Consider the following 13,310-nt stretch of genomic DNA (forward strand, 5'->3'; position numbering starts at 1 on the left):
GCCCTCCCTTTCCTGAGCGGGTGCGGAGAGGAGAAGAGAGCAGGGTGCTGTGTTTCAACAATCTCATCAGTCCTTTTTCTCCCACACACCCTTTTTGTCAGCTGACACGCATTCTGAAACTAAAGCACACCTGTCGTAATTACATGTGGGGAGTTATGTTTACTCCACGCTGGCCAGAGGGTCTCAATTGAATGTAAATTGTGAAGTTACAGATACTCACCATTTCCATTCTTTCCTTAATTAGCCTTACAATAATCTTATTATTGTCATTTCACTATAATTGTGGAGAAAGTAGTAAGTTGCTTATATTTTTTTGAGAAGTAGTCCTCTTAGAAGTCTACCAGGTAACAACTAGGAAAGAACCATTTTATTGGCTCAGGAAGGCACAATGGTCTATACCTTTTATTTTTGAAGTTGTTATTCTAAGTCTGTCCTATGAATATTTAAGAAATGTGAAAATTTGCAGGAAAATTGAGTGTCAGACAAATGTGGGGTGATGGCATTATTTTATAGTAGTAATTTTTAAAACAAACCAACAGGGTAATTTCTAACCTAGAGTTTAAAGTCCTTTGGTTTTCCACAAGTTAATTTGAGTCTGATTTAAAATTGCAGTGAGATGGATCACATTTAAATTCTAACATTCCTGACCTTCTTCAGGTTTTGAAATGAGTCTGTATGAATATGTGTGTATGGGAGACACATAGTTGAAATTGGACTTTAAAGTAGATCTTAAGAAATGTTAAAAAGTGATAGCCATGGAAGTAAATCACAGATTTCTCTATACAAAATAAAACTGGAAAATGTTGGAGTTACAATTCTATAATATTTAGTCACAAGGCTATTGTAATTTATTTAAAAAGGTGCTTTATTGCAGACGTTTCTCCATTAGCTATAAGACAAGACGGACTGGGCATTGCTGTTGACTTTTTAAGAGTCATTCCTGTGGGACGCAGCTGCTCTTTGCAGTAGGCCTTGCAGTGCGCTGCCCAGAGAGCATGTGGCCGTGAGCACCGGCGCCCTCCCCGAGAGCCGTGCCGTGGGGCGGGGGGCACGCCGGCACCGCTCTGCTCCCAGTCCAGTTGCCTTCGCGTTAAGACTTAATGATGTCTGCAGGTGTGTTGGGATTAGCACTGTAAAGTCGTATAAAGGGTTTTTCTTTCTTTTGATCTTAAGAAAGGGATGAAAGATAGCCATTAAACTCAAGGGATTAGGCCTCCTCTCTTTAAAGACTTTAGGTACCATAAATATTTCACTTCAGATGTAAGGTGAAGAATTGTATACATCTGGGGGGAAATGAGTATTTTATACTACCAGTTGGAAATTATTCAGTCTCCACTTGCAGGTCAGATGATCTTTGCAGAGATACTGTCTCCCAACTTTACTATATATATACTAAGATCTGGAAAAAACGTGTGTGTATCTTGGTAGTTAATGCTGATTTTTTCTCCTCATATCCCTAAACCTTTTTCTTTCTGTAAGTTGCTGTGTTACCTACATTGTGCCTTCCACCTGGATTCTTCCTTCTTTAATTCCATTGACGCACTCAGAAAACTCAACTATCCTTGAGTGATCCCAGGCTCACATGTGCAGGGTGTGTGTTCAGTTTTTAAAAACAGGCCCTGTATTTCGTCTTTTCTCTACAAGTGAATATCATTTAGAAAGGAAAGTGACGATGTGCTGGCAGCAGAGTTAGACAGTCATGGCTGCTATATTCTTAGAAAACTGGTGGCACTAGGAGAACCCCCTACAGAGGAAATGAGGGTTTCAGCCCCATCCCATTCTCTGGGCGGTCACCCACTTTGTCAGTTTCACTCCAGAAGGGAACACTGGTGTTTTTGTTATTTTGCTTCATTTGTCCTTTGTTTTGATTTCCTAGGCTGGAGTGTTGGATCACTGGAGTAGACTGTTTTATATAAATCTAACTGTATTTAGAATTCAGGACTTCGGGAAGGACAGGATAGGGTCTAGGGAGATGCCAGCTTTAGAGTCAGCCTGGTAAAAGATTATTCTTACCCCACCACCCCATTGTACACAATCTGTCATTTAGAACAGATATAAAACACCGTTTGCCCAGTAGTTTACTATATCTATATAGTTCTGCATTTTGTATTTCGTCCTTGAATTTGGAGACCTACGTATGGTTATTTGTATTTAAGCTAACATGCTAGTTTGTTATTTGCTGTGATTTACATGATACATGGACATTCCTCTTCCAGTGTTCCCACCCCTTTTTAAATTTTGTTTTTACCTTCTCATTGTAGAAAAGTTGGGTGGTAGAGTACCAGATCGCAGGCAGCTATGTGGGTTGAACCCCAAAGCATGAATTAGTAATATGAAGAAGGGGTAAAGTAAAATTGTATGAGTAGATGATTTTTAGTGGTGGGCTAAATAAAGTACCAGATGAACTAGCCGAACATCGCCAGCGGCAGGGGGCTCACCACTGAGCGACTGAGCGCCTTGTGCGTGATGACTCGTCAAGCTTTGGGATTAGAGGTCTGCTCAGTTACCACCTTGACCTTTTACTTCTGATGCTTCATGAAATCACAGGAATGACTCTCTGTAAAGGCTATCCAGACTCGGGGCCTACAATGTCACTCTGAAAGAAAGATGGGGGTAAAAGAAGCTCTGCGAGGTGCTTGGCAACGAGCAGGAGAGGGAGCGCACAGACTCTCTGAAGGTCAATTAGCCAGAAAATGTGCTAAAGACAGGGTGCTGGGCTGGATTACTGGCCCAATAATTACCCCCAAGGACCTCAAAGTGGGCCTGCTTTGAGCACAGAGACAATTATAGACCTGGAGGAGATGCTACAAAAGCTTTAATTAAGGAACTTACTTACACCCCACTAAGTTTTGGAAATTAAATTCTTGTTTGTGCTTAACTGATGTTTCTTTTGTCTGGGCCTCCACATGTACTTCAACAGAGAACACTATTTTCCCCAAACCTGTTTTACGCTGGGAGCTGTTTTGCTGTGATGGACACCAGCAGAGCTGGGAGTTTAATCCGCATGAGGAAGTAGGTGGAAAAGTGTAGTATGTGCGCACCTGGGTGTCCCAGCAAACCAGGAACTCTGGGCCTAAGCACGGTGACTGTGTATCTTGTAGAATCTCAAGTTTAGAATTCCCTTTCACAAGGCAGCATGATTTGCCTTGAATTGGCAACTTTATGGCTCTAGACACAGCAGGCTGCTCTTTCTCCAGAAATGTTTTTGTTTTCTGTTGATGAAGTAAACCTTTGACTGCCATCCGGCTGCGGTTTTCCACAAAACTAGACCCATATTTAGGCTCCCATCAGATTGACTTTTACTGCTGGAAAGACTGATTCAGTTGCAGGCGCCTAGCTAGAGAGGGAGGACCGCATGCGTCCGCCTGAGCGCCGGAGCGCACTCCCCGCGTGCTGGCGGGAGACGTTCTCGTCTTGGATCGCGAGCCCCAGTGCTGCCTCAGAGGTGCGCGGGCCCTTTGTTTCGTTAGTGCAGCGATTCCCCATCTGCCTTCTTTGAAGTGATTCCCTTCTGCCTGCAATGATTAGTTTTAAACATTAAGATTTCTAAAAAGCATTAAGAAATGCATGTATTTTAGTAATTTTACATTTTTAATTTTGTTTCGGTATACCTAGTTCACAAACATTAGCCAAGTGGTACATTTTGCGGGTTCTCTCTGTACCCTTGATGGCCCTTTTGTCTGCCTCTCAATTGTGGATGTGAGGACCAGAACTCAGCCTTGTTCTAACTGAATACAGGAGTCAGTAAGAAACCCCTCAGAAGGTGCTGAGGTCATAATCTGCTCTTGTTAGAAATGAAAAATGACAAGAAAATTTGACATTGTCATTACAGTTTACAGAGTCCAGTTTTCAGCAAAGTGGAGTTTGTACAAAAATCCCATTACTGAGCTGCAGTTTTACACGTGGGCGGGGGGGGGGGGGGAAGCACACAGCAGACCCCCTGGTTGCCCCCTTCGTTTGCAAGCAGCCCTCCTGCTGTGGGGCCTCCTCTCCCAGGGCCATTTCAGATGCGGTGGGGTCTCAGGTGGGCCCGTGGGCAGGGCCAAAAGCTTTTGAGATTTATAGAATTTCTCATACTTGGATATGTTTTCAATAAAGCATAACATTTTTTCAGTTCTCTGCTTTGGAAAGAGGAAGAATTGTAGTTAGTGATATGAATTTTTTTGTTAGTTAACTGACTACCAAACCAGCTAATGAGCTCAAAGCCAAGTTTGGTCCAAACCTCTGGAGAGGTCCGGCTGACGTTATGCTTACTAACTGAAGAAGAATGAAAATTTGTAAAAAGTGTTGATTCAAAAAGTTGTTTTATATAGTATAAATCCTAAGTTCTTATCTCTTAGGCTTTATTGTGCTAACATTTTTAGAACTTGCACATCTGTCTTAGATTCTAAAATAGCCTAGTTTTATGCTTCAGTTAAAATGAATCCAATCAAATTGGAATTTGAAGATAGGAAGGATTTTGGTTCAGTGAAGACTCTTAAACATAACAAGGTTGTCAGGGAAGGTCTTGAAAACTTCCTTCCTGGGTGGCCTTTAAAAATAGGCTGGTGTCTTTTTCAGAGAGGGGAGATTATTCTGACATAGTTTTATATATAAAGGGGTGTCCCAGGTGATAGAACAAACAACTTACATACTGCTGACCACCAACACTTAATACAAACTTTGCTTCTTTGTTATTTGAAGATTTATTTGGATCGGGAGGTAGTTTTGTCTTTTAAGTTGGGTTTTTTTCATTTTGACAGAATTAAAATACGAATTCATCACTAAAACTAACAAGGATGGCGAATCTCAGTAAGGCTCTATATTATCAATCCAGTTTGGACGCTGTATTATTTTGAGCGCTCTCCCCAAGTATGGATGAATGTACATAGCCAGATACTCGGGAACTTCAAATGCAGTGCATAGGAATTCTTGCCTTGATAGACAGTGCAGCAGAATTGTTTAGTTTTGGGGGAATGTGAAAAACTGACCACCTTGTATTTCAGCCAAGTTGTCATTCTTAACCCCAAAGCAATTAGAAATTTTCCAGGAATATAAACAAATATCCTTCTGTGCTGATCACGAAATGGGCAGCGTCCTGTGCATTGGTGCCACAGCTGGTACTGACCGGGCAGTCCCGTGCTCCCCTGCTCTCCCCCATTCTGTATTTCTTCATTATGCTGACCTTGGAGCCATTAGCAGTCAGCAGTTTATTCTTTCATAAATAATGCACTCACTCTGAAGGGGCCGGCTGGAGGCTTGTGGCGCAGCTCTGCTGGGTATTTATAGCTCATGCCAGTAACTGCTCTGGTTGAACTGGTCAGGAGCTGTGGGCCTGATGCCTTGTCAGCTTGCTGGTGCGGGAGGTGAGTCAGCAGCTTTGTAAACTCCAGTCGAGCACAGCATTGAAGGAACTGGAGATCAGTGAATACGGACGGAGTGGGCCCAGGTACTTGCTTGTTTTGTTTTTGGCTGTTTAAACCTGAACTGTTGATGGCTTGGTAGGCCATATCCCTGCGCTGACACCCGAATGGAGACAGAACTTTCTGCCTGTTTTGACGTAAATCTGGGGTCAACCAGGCTTGTTTGGGGCTGGCTTTTGCTGTGGCTTTACAGTAGATGCTCCCAGACTGCTTACAAAGCTCTGTTTCTGACAGGAGTGTGGGGCACTTTCTGGTATCAAGGCTAAGCTTGCCGATGACACTGCAGCTGCTTCTGTGCAACAAGAACCAGAGTAATGTGTGCACGGTGGAGGCATTCACCGCAGACATTTTATCCAGCCAGTATTACTATGGAAAAACCTGTTTCAAACAGGTTCTTCCCATGCAAGGCCATCAGATTTACATTTTATTTTTTTCCTTTAGCCTCTTAGGATCAGTTCTATGTCCAGGCAGTTCCCCTAGAACTTCTCCAACTTATTTTTCAGCCTCCTTTTCCTCATCCTTCCTGCCTGGACCCCAGTGATTTAAAAAACAAAACACAGTGCCTTTGTTTTCGTATCTGCCCCTAACCTTTTCCTTGTATGAATTTTTTGGTGTAAAATCAAATACTTCAAGATGGGGAAGTGCGAGGCAGCATGCTCATCTCATTTCATAGCCAGTGGTTTAAAGAGCTGTTATCTTTAAAGTAGACTAGTGAGCCTTTAATGGCAAGTGTCTGCTGACACTCGTGACGGGAGAAACGCTGATCTCTCTCTCTCTCTGTCTTGCAGGCCCTGCTTTCTTCCCGGGGCGATGTGCCGAGGTCTTTGCCAGGGGTCAAAGCGTCGGGAAGCTTGGGGTCCTTCATCCTGATGTTATCACCAAATTTGAGCTTACCATGCCCTGCTCCTCTCTGGAAATCAATATTGAGCCCTTTTTGTGAAGATGGGCTCTGTGATTCTCTCTCCCCAAGTGTCCCTTTCTGCTCCCCTCCCACCCTTTAGTCATCCCCTCCCCGCCCCCCGAGAGAACATCCATTTGTGCTTTAATGTTTAATAAAGCAGGAGGCACTGTCTGACTCTGTGGGTAGATGCCAGCCATTCTCTGCACTAGGCCAGCTTGTGCAAATACAAATGTGATGTCTGTGTGACGCTTCGTCGTTCAGCAACAGCCCAAGGAGTGTCAGAGAAATGCCCTGGCAGGGTGGAGGATGCAGTTCTGAAAACCAGAAATGTTCTTAGACGTCAGAGTGTCACCCATCCCTCCTGCGGAACTGGTTCCCATTCTTTTCCTCACTGATGAAATCAGGTAGTTGATTAGAGCACAAAGCGCATGAGTATGAGATGGCGGAAGATTCTGGTTTTCATTTTCTGCATTGGACATGTGTTCAGCTTCGGAAAACAGTTATTTTTAGAAAACCTTTAAGAAGCAGTTAGCCTAGTAGTTAAAACTTTTGAAGCCATTTTAAGGGAAAGGTAACACCACATTTAGAATGTTTGTGTATTTTTTACTCTCATCTCTGAAACAGAGTATATGCAACATATTGATGTCAGTGCAAGAGAACATTAGGAAACAGTGCAAAAATACTTTGCCCTAGGCCAAACTTTCCTGTAACCAGTGTTATAAAATCACAGGTGAGATACTGGTTTCTGTCTTACTTTGCAGGGAGGTATTAGACTTCTACCAGTCTGCCTTTTTTTTGCCTTACAATTTACTTCCAGACTTCAGTCTAGACTCTTAATAGGCACCATTTACTGAAAAAAGTTGAATCTAATATTTGAGAAAAGTTCTCAATTACTGTGGAGGTGATATGAAACACAATAAAATGTGAAACTTTAAACCAAGTCCCAGTAGAAATAACTAACACATTTAACACAGATGAGACAAGAATTATCTTCATGGAGCTTTTGCTGAAACTGCTAAGAAAAACTGCAACCATGTTTCTATGAATCAGGGCCACAGAATCCAACTTAGCCAGCCAGATTTGTGAACATACAGATTTCTCTCTCTTCCTTCCCAGTTTTGTTATAGGCAGGTCCCTACAACATTTAGAAATGAAGTTATACCTGTTCATGAAAAAATAATGCATGTCAAAAGATTTGTATCCATCCAGCATACAGATTTCTTACAACTTAATCTGGTTTTTAAAAACTGGACAGACTTGAACAGCTATTTGCCAAAATAAATAAATGAAACAGGCACATGAAAAGACATTCATGATTAGTCATCAGAGAAATGCAAATAAAAACCACAATATGAATTAAAATGGCTAAAATGTGATGATATCAAGTATTGGTGAGATGGAGCAACTGGACATCTGTGCACTGCTGGTGGGGATATGAAAGAACACAGCCACTTTAGCAAATAGTTTGGCAACATCTTAAAATATGAAACCCTACCATACAGCCACTCTACTCCTAGGTTTACCCATATGGCCAGAGATTATTATGCAGATATTCACAGTAGTGTTATTCGTAGTACCTACAACCCAAATGTTCATCACAGATGAAAACAAATTAAGGTATATTCATAGCATGGAATACTCAGCAATAAAAAAGGAGTGGACTACCAATACTCAAAATGTTAATGACTCTCAAAGCATTATGCTAAGTGGAGGAAGCCAGACACAAAAGACTACATGCGATCCCACATCTATGAAATTCTAGAAAAGTCAAAGGCCAGTTGGTTGGCTGGAGCTCTTGGAAGGGAACTGAGGGCAAAGGGGTAAGAGGAAAGTGGGCTGATGTAAATGCTCCATACCTTAGTTGAGGTGGTAGTGGAGATGTAGTTTATACCCAGTAAAGCTGGGAGGACAAATGTTAATGCCACAGGCAGTAGTTCAGTAGTTCTGCACATCAGCAGATTCATGCATGAGGTAAAAGTGTGAACTTCAGAACTTCCTGTCTCCTCAAGATGGCTTACTGGTCTACTACTCCTCTCCCCTAGTTTCAGGTTTACTGTGGTTAAAATGAGTTCATGGGCCACGTGATAGCCACTGTTGAAGTGGGTGGAGCCAATTGCTCTGCTGGCAGCCAGCCACCTGGGTATTTTTTGGATGATCAGAAATCCCTTGTAATGGAAAACCCACCGCTACCTAATTGTATATCCCAGCATGAAAGGGGACAGACAGCTCCATCCATCACGTGGATGTCTCTGCTCTCTGAAGCAGGGAACAGTAGGAAGAAAAACAGTATCAGGCACATGAGAAGAAATGAACCTTCAGTTTATGAGTTGAGACTCCACAGCCAGATCATCTTACACTTGTTCTGAGGGAGGCATTTAAACTGGACCAGGGCCAACGGTGAGCACTGCCAAAGCCTGTATTAGAGAAGATGCACACCTTACTGAAAACTGGGAGCTCTAGTACTAAAGGGGAAATTAGGTATAACTGATTCTTGTTCTGGCTTACAGATAGCTTCCACCACTACAGCCTGACATGCCTGCACACCTCTTCAGTCTATATTTTCACATATAATCTTGACACTTTGATTTTTTTAGTTTAACAATCAGGATTCTCTCTGAACAGGGATTCTCTCTGATATGTAAGATGAGAACTTACCTTCAGAGAGATTAATGACATGCCCCAAAGTCACGTGGCTAACGGGCTGGAGACACCTAGTAAGAGTGACTTGGAGGCCACCTATCATTCAATATTTTGTGTCATTTACCTACTTATCCAAACTGTTGAGATTTTTCTATGAGGTTTTCTTGATACAAAAAAATACAGAAAACCACAAAGTTAAAAAACTTAATTCCATTACTTTAAAAACTAGTACGAAGCAAGGCCTTCCTAAACTAATCTACTCTTCCTCTAGCCCCTGAACTAACCACTGCTAACAATTTAGCTCATATTGTTTCTGACATATTCCCTAGTTTGGACAGTCAGCTGCACACACATGCTCCTGGTTACTGGGTCATGGTCTACTTGCTGGTTTGCAACAAGTTTTGATTTTCCTTTTACATAGTATAACTCATGACATTGCACATAATATGTCCCATTTTTCCAGGTCAGTAACCATAGACCTACCCCATTCTTTTAAATGATGCAATATTCTTTTGTATGCATGGCCTTGATTTGTTCAACTATTCCTCCGTTGATGGACATTGTTGTTTCCAACTCTGCATTAGGAACAGTGCTCCAACAGGCTTTGATGTGCCTCCCCTTAAAATAGCACCGGCTTAGGAACCGTGGAAAAGCAGTCATAATGGTTGGGGGACTGTAACATCCACATTTGTTGCTTGATAGACACATTCAGGTATGCGTGGGCTTAGCTGTTTATTAGATGTGACTTTTGTACTTGGGCAGTGTACTAATCCAGTTGGCTAGATTCCTAGGCATAGGGGATGTTAAATGACTTACCTTTAATGCAGGAGTAGCCTAGCCAGGGACCAGCTAGCCTAACTGCTGCCCCTGCCCTCAGCAATGGTGGGCTTGTCAGGTCAGTAAAAGCATGGCTCACAATGTTAGGTCTCCAGTTCACATCTGCTTGTGCTTAGTGTTTTCTGTAAATACCACTAACCCCAATGCTTAAGTATTGATGTGGCTCTTGTATCCATTTTATCCAAAAGCAGACAGGTGGCCTTAAAGGGACACACCTGCCTTCAGCAAAACATGCCCTCTAAATGACAAAAACTTTTGACACTTTTGATAATCTCCCAAGTTGTGGCTAATGATGTTATAAGGAGCTCGAGTAACTTTATGTGTATTATTGGGGTGGAGTGAGGGGAAGAGAGGCTGGGGTGTGTAATGAAATTCCAGGCAGCAGTACACTCCCGGGAGAAGCTGCAGGCAGCTCCCTCAGGCCCCTGACAGTAGCTGCTGCTCCTCGGGTAAAGGTGGCGGGCCCCCAGAAGGGTTCCCACTCCTGCCTGCTGTGTCCTCAGGTGTCCTACGCTCCCCGTGGACTTCCTAGTAGGCAGAAGGGATGACTATGAACATTGCAGCTAGGCTGGGCTGAACAAATACCTCCAGCAGAGAGTTTAGCTGCATTCGGTCTGGCGAAAGCCCTGTATGTTCCTTCTCCCCACTGGACCACAGCGGTGTGGTAAGAACATGCCCAAGGCCTACGCGTGGCTTTCAGTCCTCATCCACGAGGTCTGGCTTACATTGTCTCTTTAAGGACAGGAACGTGGCATGATTCTGCATTAGGAAACTTGGAAGAAGCCCTGCAGTGCTCAGAGGCGCTCACAAGAGAGAACTACAGTATTTGAAAGATAGTGCCTGTCAGACAAAGCAAAGCTGGCCTTTCCTTAAGACAGAAAAGTGAAGATGTGGAGGAAACTGTTGAGTTTGGATACCAAACTGTGGAGCAAAAGAAATTCCCTACATTCCGTGAGCCACAACTTTTTGTCATGAGGAATGAAAATATGCCCACCTCTAAAATAAGCACCTCCTGCTTAGGGCTGGCAAGAAACCAGTTGTCAAGGATGTAAACCTGAGAAACACCCACACGGGGGCTGGATCCACACAGGGCAGAAGACCAGTCGGAGGTGGGCGGGATTAATGAGAGATTTCCTAGCTGTGAGTGCTGAGCAGACATTTAAAGGAGTAGCTGGGGTGACCCCAAGGCAGGTGAAGCCTAGAGGAGCCAGACAGAAAGCACAACCTCAGCTGTAGTGGGGAGAGACCGTGCAGGTGGGGAAATGCGGACACCCTGGCGCCACGCCCGCCCTGGGGTCACGTGCAGCGTAACTAAGACAGTCATGGATCGGCTAGACCCACCGTCCTCTCTGATCTGCAAGGCCATTCAGCATCTGGCCTTCTCGCTGGCCCTACAGGTTTTCTTTACTTCTTTCTTCCCAAACAACATTGACCAACTTTGCATACCCCGTCTATAGATCCAGATGAAATAGGTAAAAAAAAAAAAAAAGGTTTCCACAACTCTGCTTCATGAATGAAGGCCGGTGATCCCTGGGAGACAGAAAACAAATAAGGTGAGTCCTTTGAGCGCCCAGCTTCCTGCCAGAAGGGGCTCCAGGCGTTGTGTGGGGAGGGGACCCAGGCAGAGTGTGCAGCCTCCGGGAGCGGAGGGGACGGGGCTGGTTGCCCACGGTGGCCAGGGCCACTAGAGTTGACGGGAGCGCTGCAGAGAGCTGTGCAGAGGCCAGTCTGGGCGGCTGCTGCCCGGCTCGGGCGCATGCGGAATCCGCCCTGCCACAGGGGAGGCTGCCCCCAGCCATGCCCAAGAATGGATGGAAAGACCCCTGGAGCTCTTAGAGCCGATCAGAGCTAGAAAAGCCCAGAAATCACAAGGCCATGGGGAGCATCCTCAGAGGGGGTCTGCCTCAGGAGGGGGGAAGGCAACTCTAGACTAAACATTACTCTGGTTTTGCCTGATAAGGCTTAAAAAGAAGAACAACTGAAACTATTTACAAGGAATGAACCACATCCCCAAGCAAGGCTTAAGGATATTTACAGTAACTCAAAAAAACCCAGCACCCAACATTGTAAGATCCAGAGTATCCAAGAAAAAGTCACCAGGCAAGCCAGGAAACTGGGAAATACAACAAAAGATGAGGAAGGGGAAAAAAATGAATAAAAAACTGACTCAAATATGACAGAAGATAAAAGTAGACAATATTATTATAACCATATTCCATATGTTCTGGGAAGCTGGAGGAGAGACTGAACAAGCCAAGACACAGATGGAAGATGTGTATTTTGAGTTTGAGAAATGAAAAACTATGGTGTCTGAGATAAAAGAGCAATGAACTGATCAAAATGAACTACCATTTACTTAATAACAGAATGAACTTCAGGAAGAATTTATATCAAGCTGTGTTTTCCCCCCCCCAACAAAAATAGCCTTCCAGCCAAATATTTTTATCAGTACCTAATTCAGAAGGCATTTTAAAACGGTCTGTGCTCACAGGGCACTGTGCATGACTTGGCCCTCTCACGGTGCCACCCATCTTGTTCCCACATGACTGAGAGATCCTGCATTTGGGGAGCCCAGGAGGCCCTCCGCCTCTTCAGGCTCACTAATGCACGGAGATGGCATGTGGACAGCACCCCAACATCTGGGGCTTCCTCAGAGGCACCCGCATGCTTTGAACACCTCCACTGGCGAACAGTGTGACTTGGGCTCCAACCAAGGTGACCTTGGTGGCAGCAAGAAAGAGCAAGGCCAGCAGATGAGTGCGCACAATAAGGCAGCATTTCGGCCAGAACTTCCAGCTACGTCTTTGCTTTTGTTTGTTTTTGCATGCCACACAGACAGGCGTGGAAAAGGAAAAAGGATTTTTGGCTTCATACAGCTCCCTCGTCTCATGTGGCTGCAGTTTTAAAAATTTAATGTTCTATTCACGGTGCACATTCAGCTCTCATTCTTCTTCAGACGCGTCCTGTAAACAGTCGAGTCTGTATTCCAGGTGGGCCCCTCTTTAAGAAAACAACGAGCACACGGTTATCTGAAGTAATCCACGAGGCGGCCTTACGTTCACAGAAACAAAGACCTGCCATGTGAATTTTAAACAGCAAACTTCTTGCCGCACTTACAAGTCAAGTTTAAAAATCAAAACACATACAGCTTTTAGGAAAACATGTATCTCTAAAACAATACATCTACCCCCATTCCACTCGATTCTGGTTTGACTCTCACTAGAGAACCTGGGCTTCCCTCAGAATTATGAGACAGGCAGCGTTTACAGGTCCCTGCATGAGCCAAGACTGGGGCAAAATATTCCTAAACGAAGTTCCACAGGACTAGTTCAGGGAGCTGAGCAGAGAGAAGAGGGAGGGAGGCATGGGCACCCAGCCTGCGACCCCCCCTGGCTGCCGTCCCCTCCGCCCACCGAGAGTCGGCCAAGAGGACACGGCAGTGAGCTGTGTGAGTCCGGGGAAGGCGCGCTCTGTGGGTTGGGAAATACTCCAGTGTGGGACCATGGACAGAGTCTGGAGGCTCACCTGTG

At 44.3% G+C, this 13,310-nt stretch overlaps 1 protein-coding gene across 3 annotated transcripts in view; it reads left to right on the forward strand.

Moving 5' to 3' along the window:
• The window catches only part of FARSB (phenylalanyl-tRNA synthetase subunit beta), a 102,881-nt gene that overhangs the window by 58,610 nt on the left and 30,961 nt on the right, over positions 1-13,310 (forward strand). For 2 of the 3 annotated variants that reach the window (XM_017661734.3, XM_073218061.1), the window contains one exon: positions 6,191-6,477. The exons of the other annotated variant lie outside the window; for it this stretch is intronic. In XM_017661734.3, coding sequence (XP_017517223.2) covers positions 6,191-6,342 — 152 coding nt within the window. In that variant the 3' untranslated portion in view covers positions 6,343-6,477. Of the gene's footprint in view, positions 1-6,190; positions 6,478-13,310 lie in introns of those variants that run through there. 3 annotated transcript variants of the gene reach the window in all.

Source organism: Manis javanica, chromosome 12 (genome assembly GCF_040802235.1).
Source record: "Manis javanica isolate MJ-LG chromosome 12, MJ_LKY, whole genome shotgun sequence".
NCBI classification, from domain to species: Eukaryota; Metazoa; Chordata; class Mammalia; order Pholidota; family Manidae; genus Manis; species Manis javanica.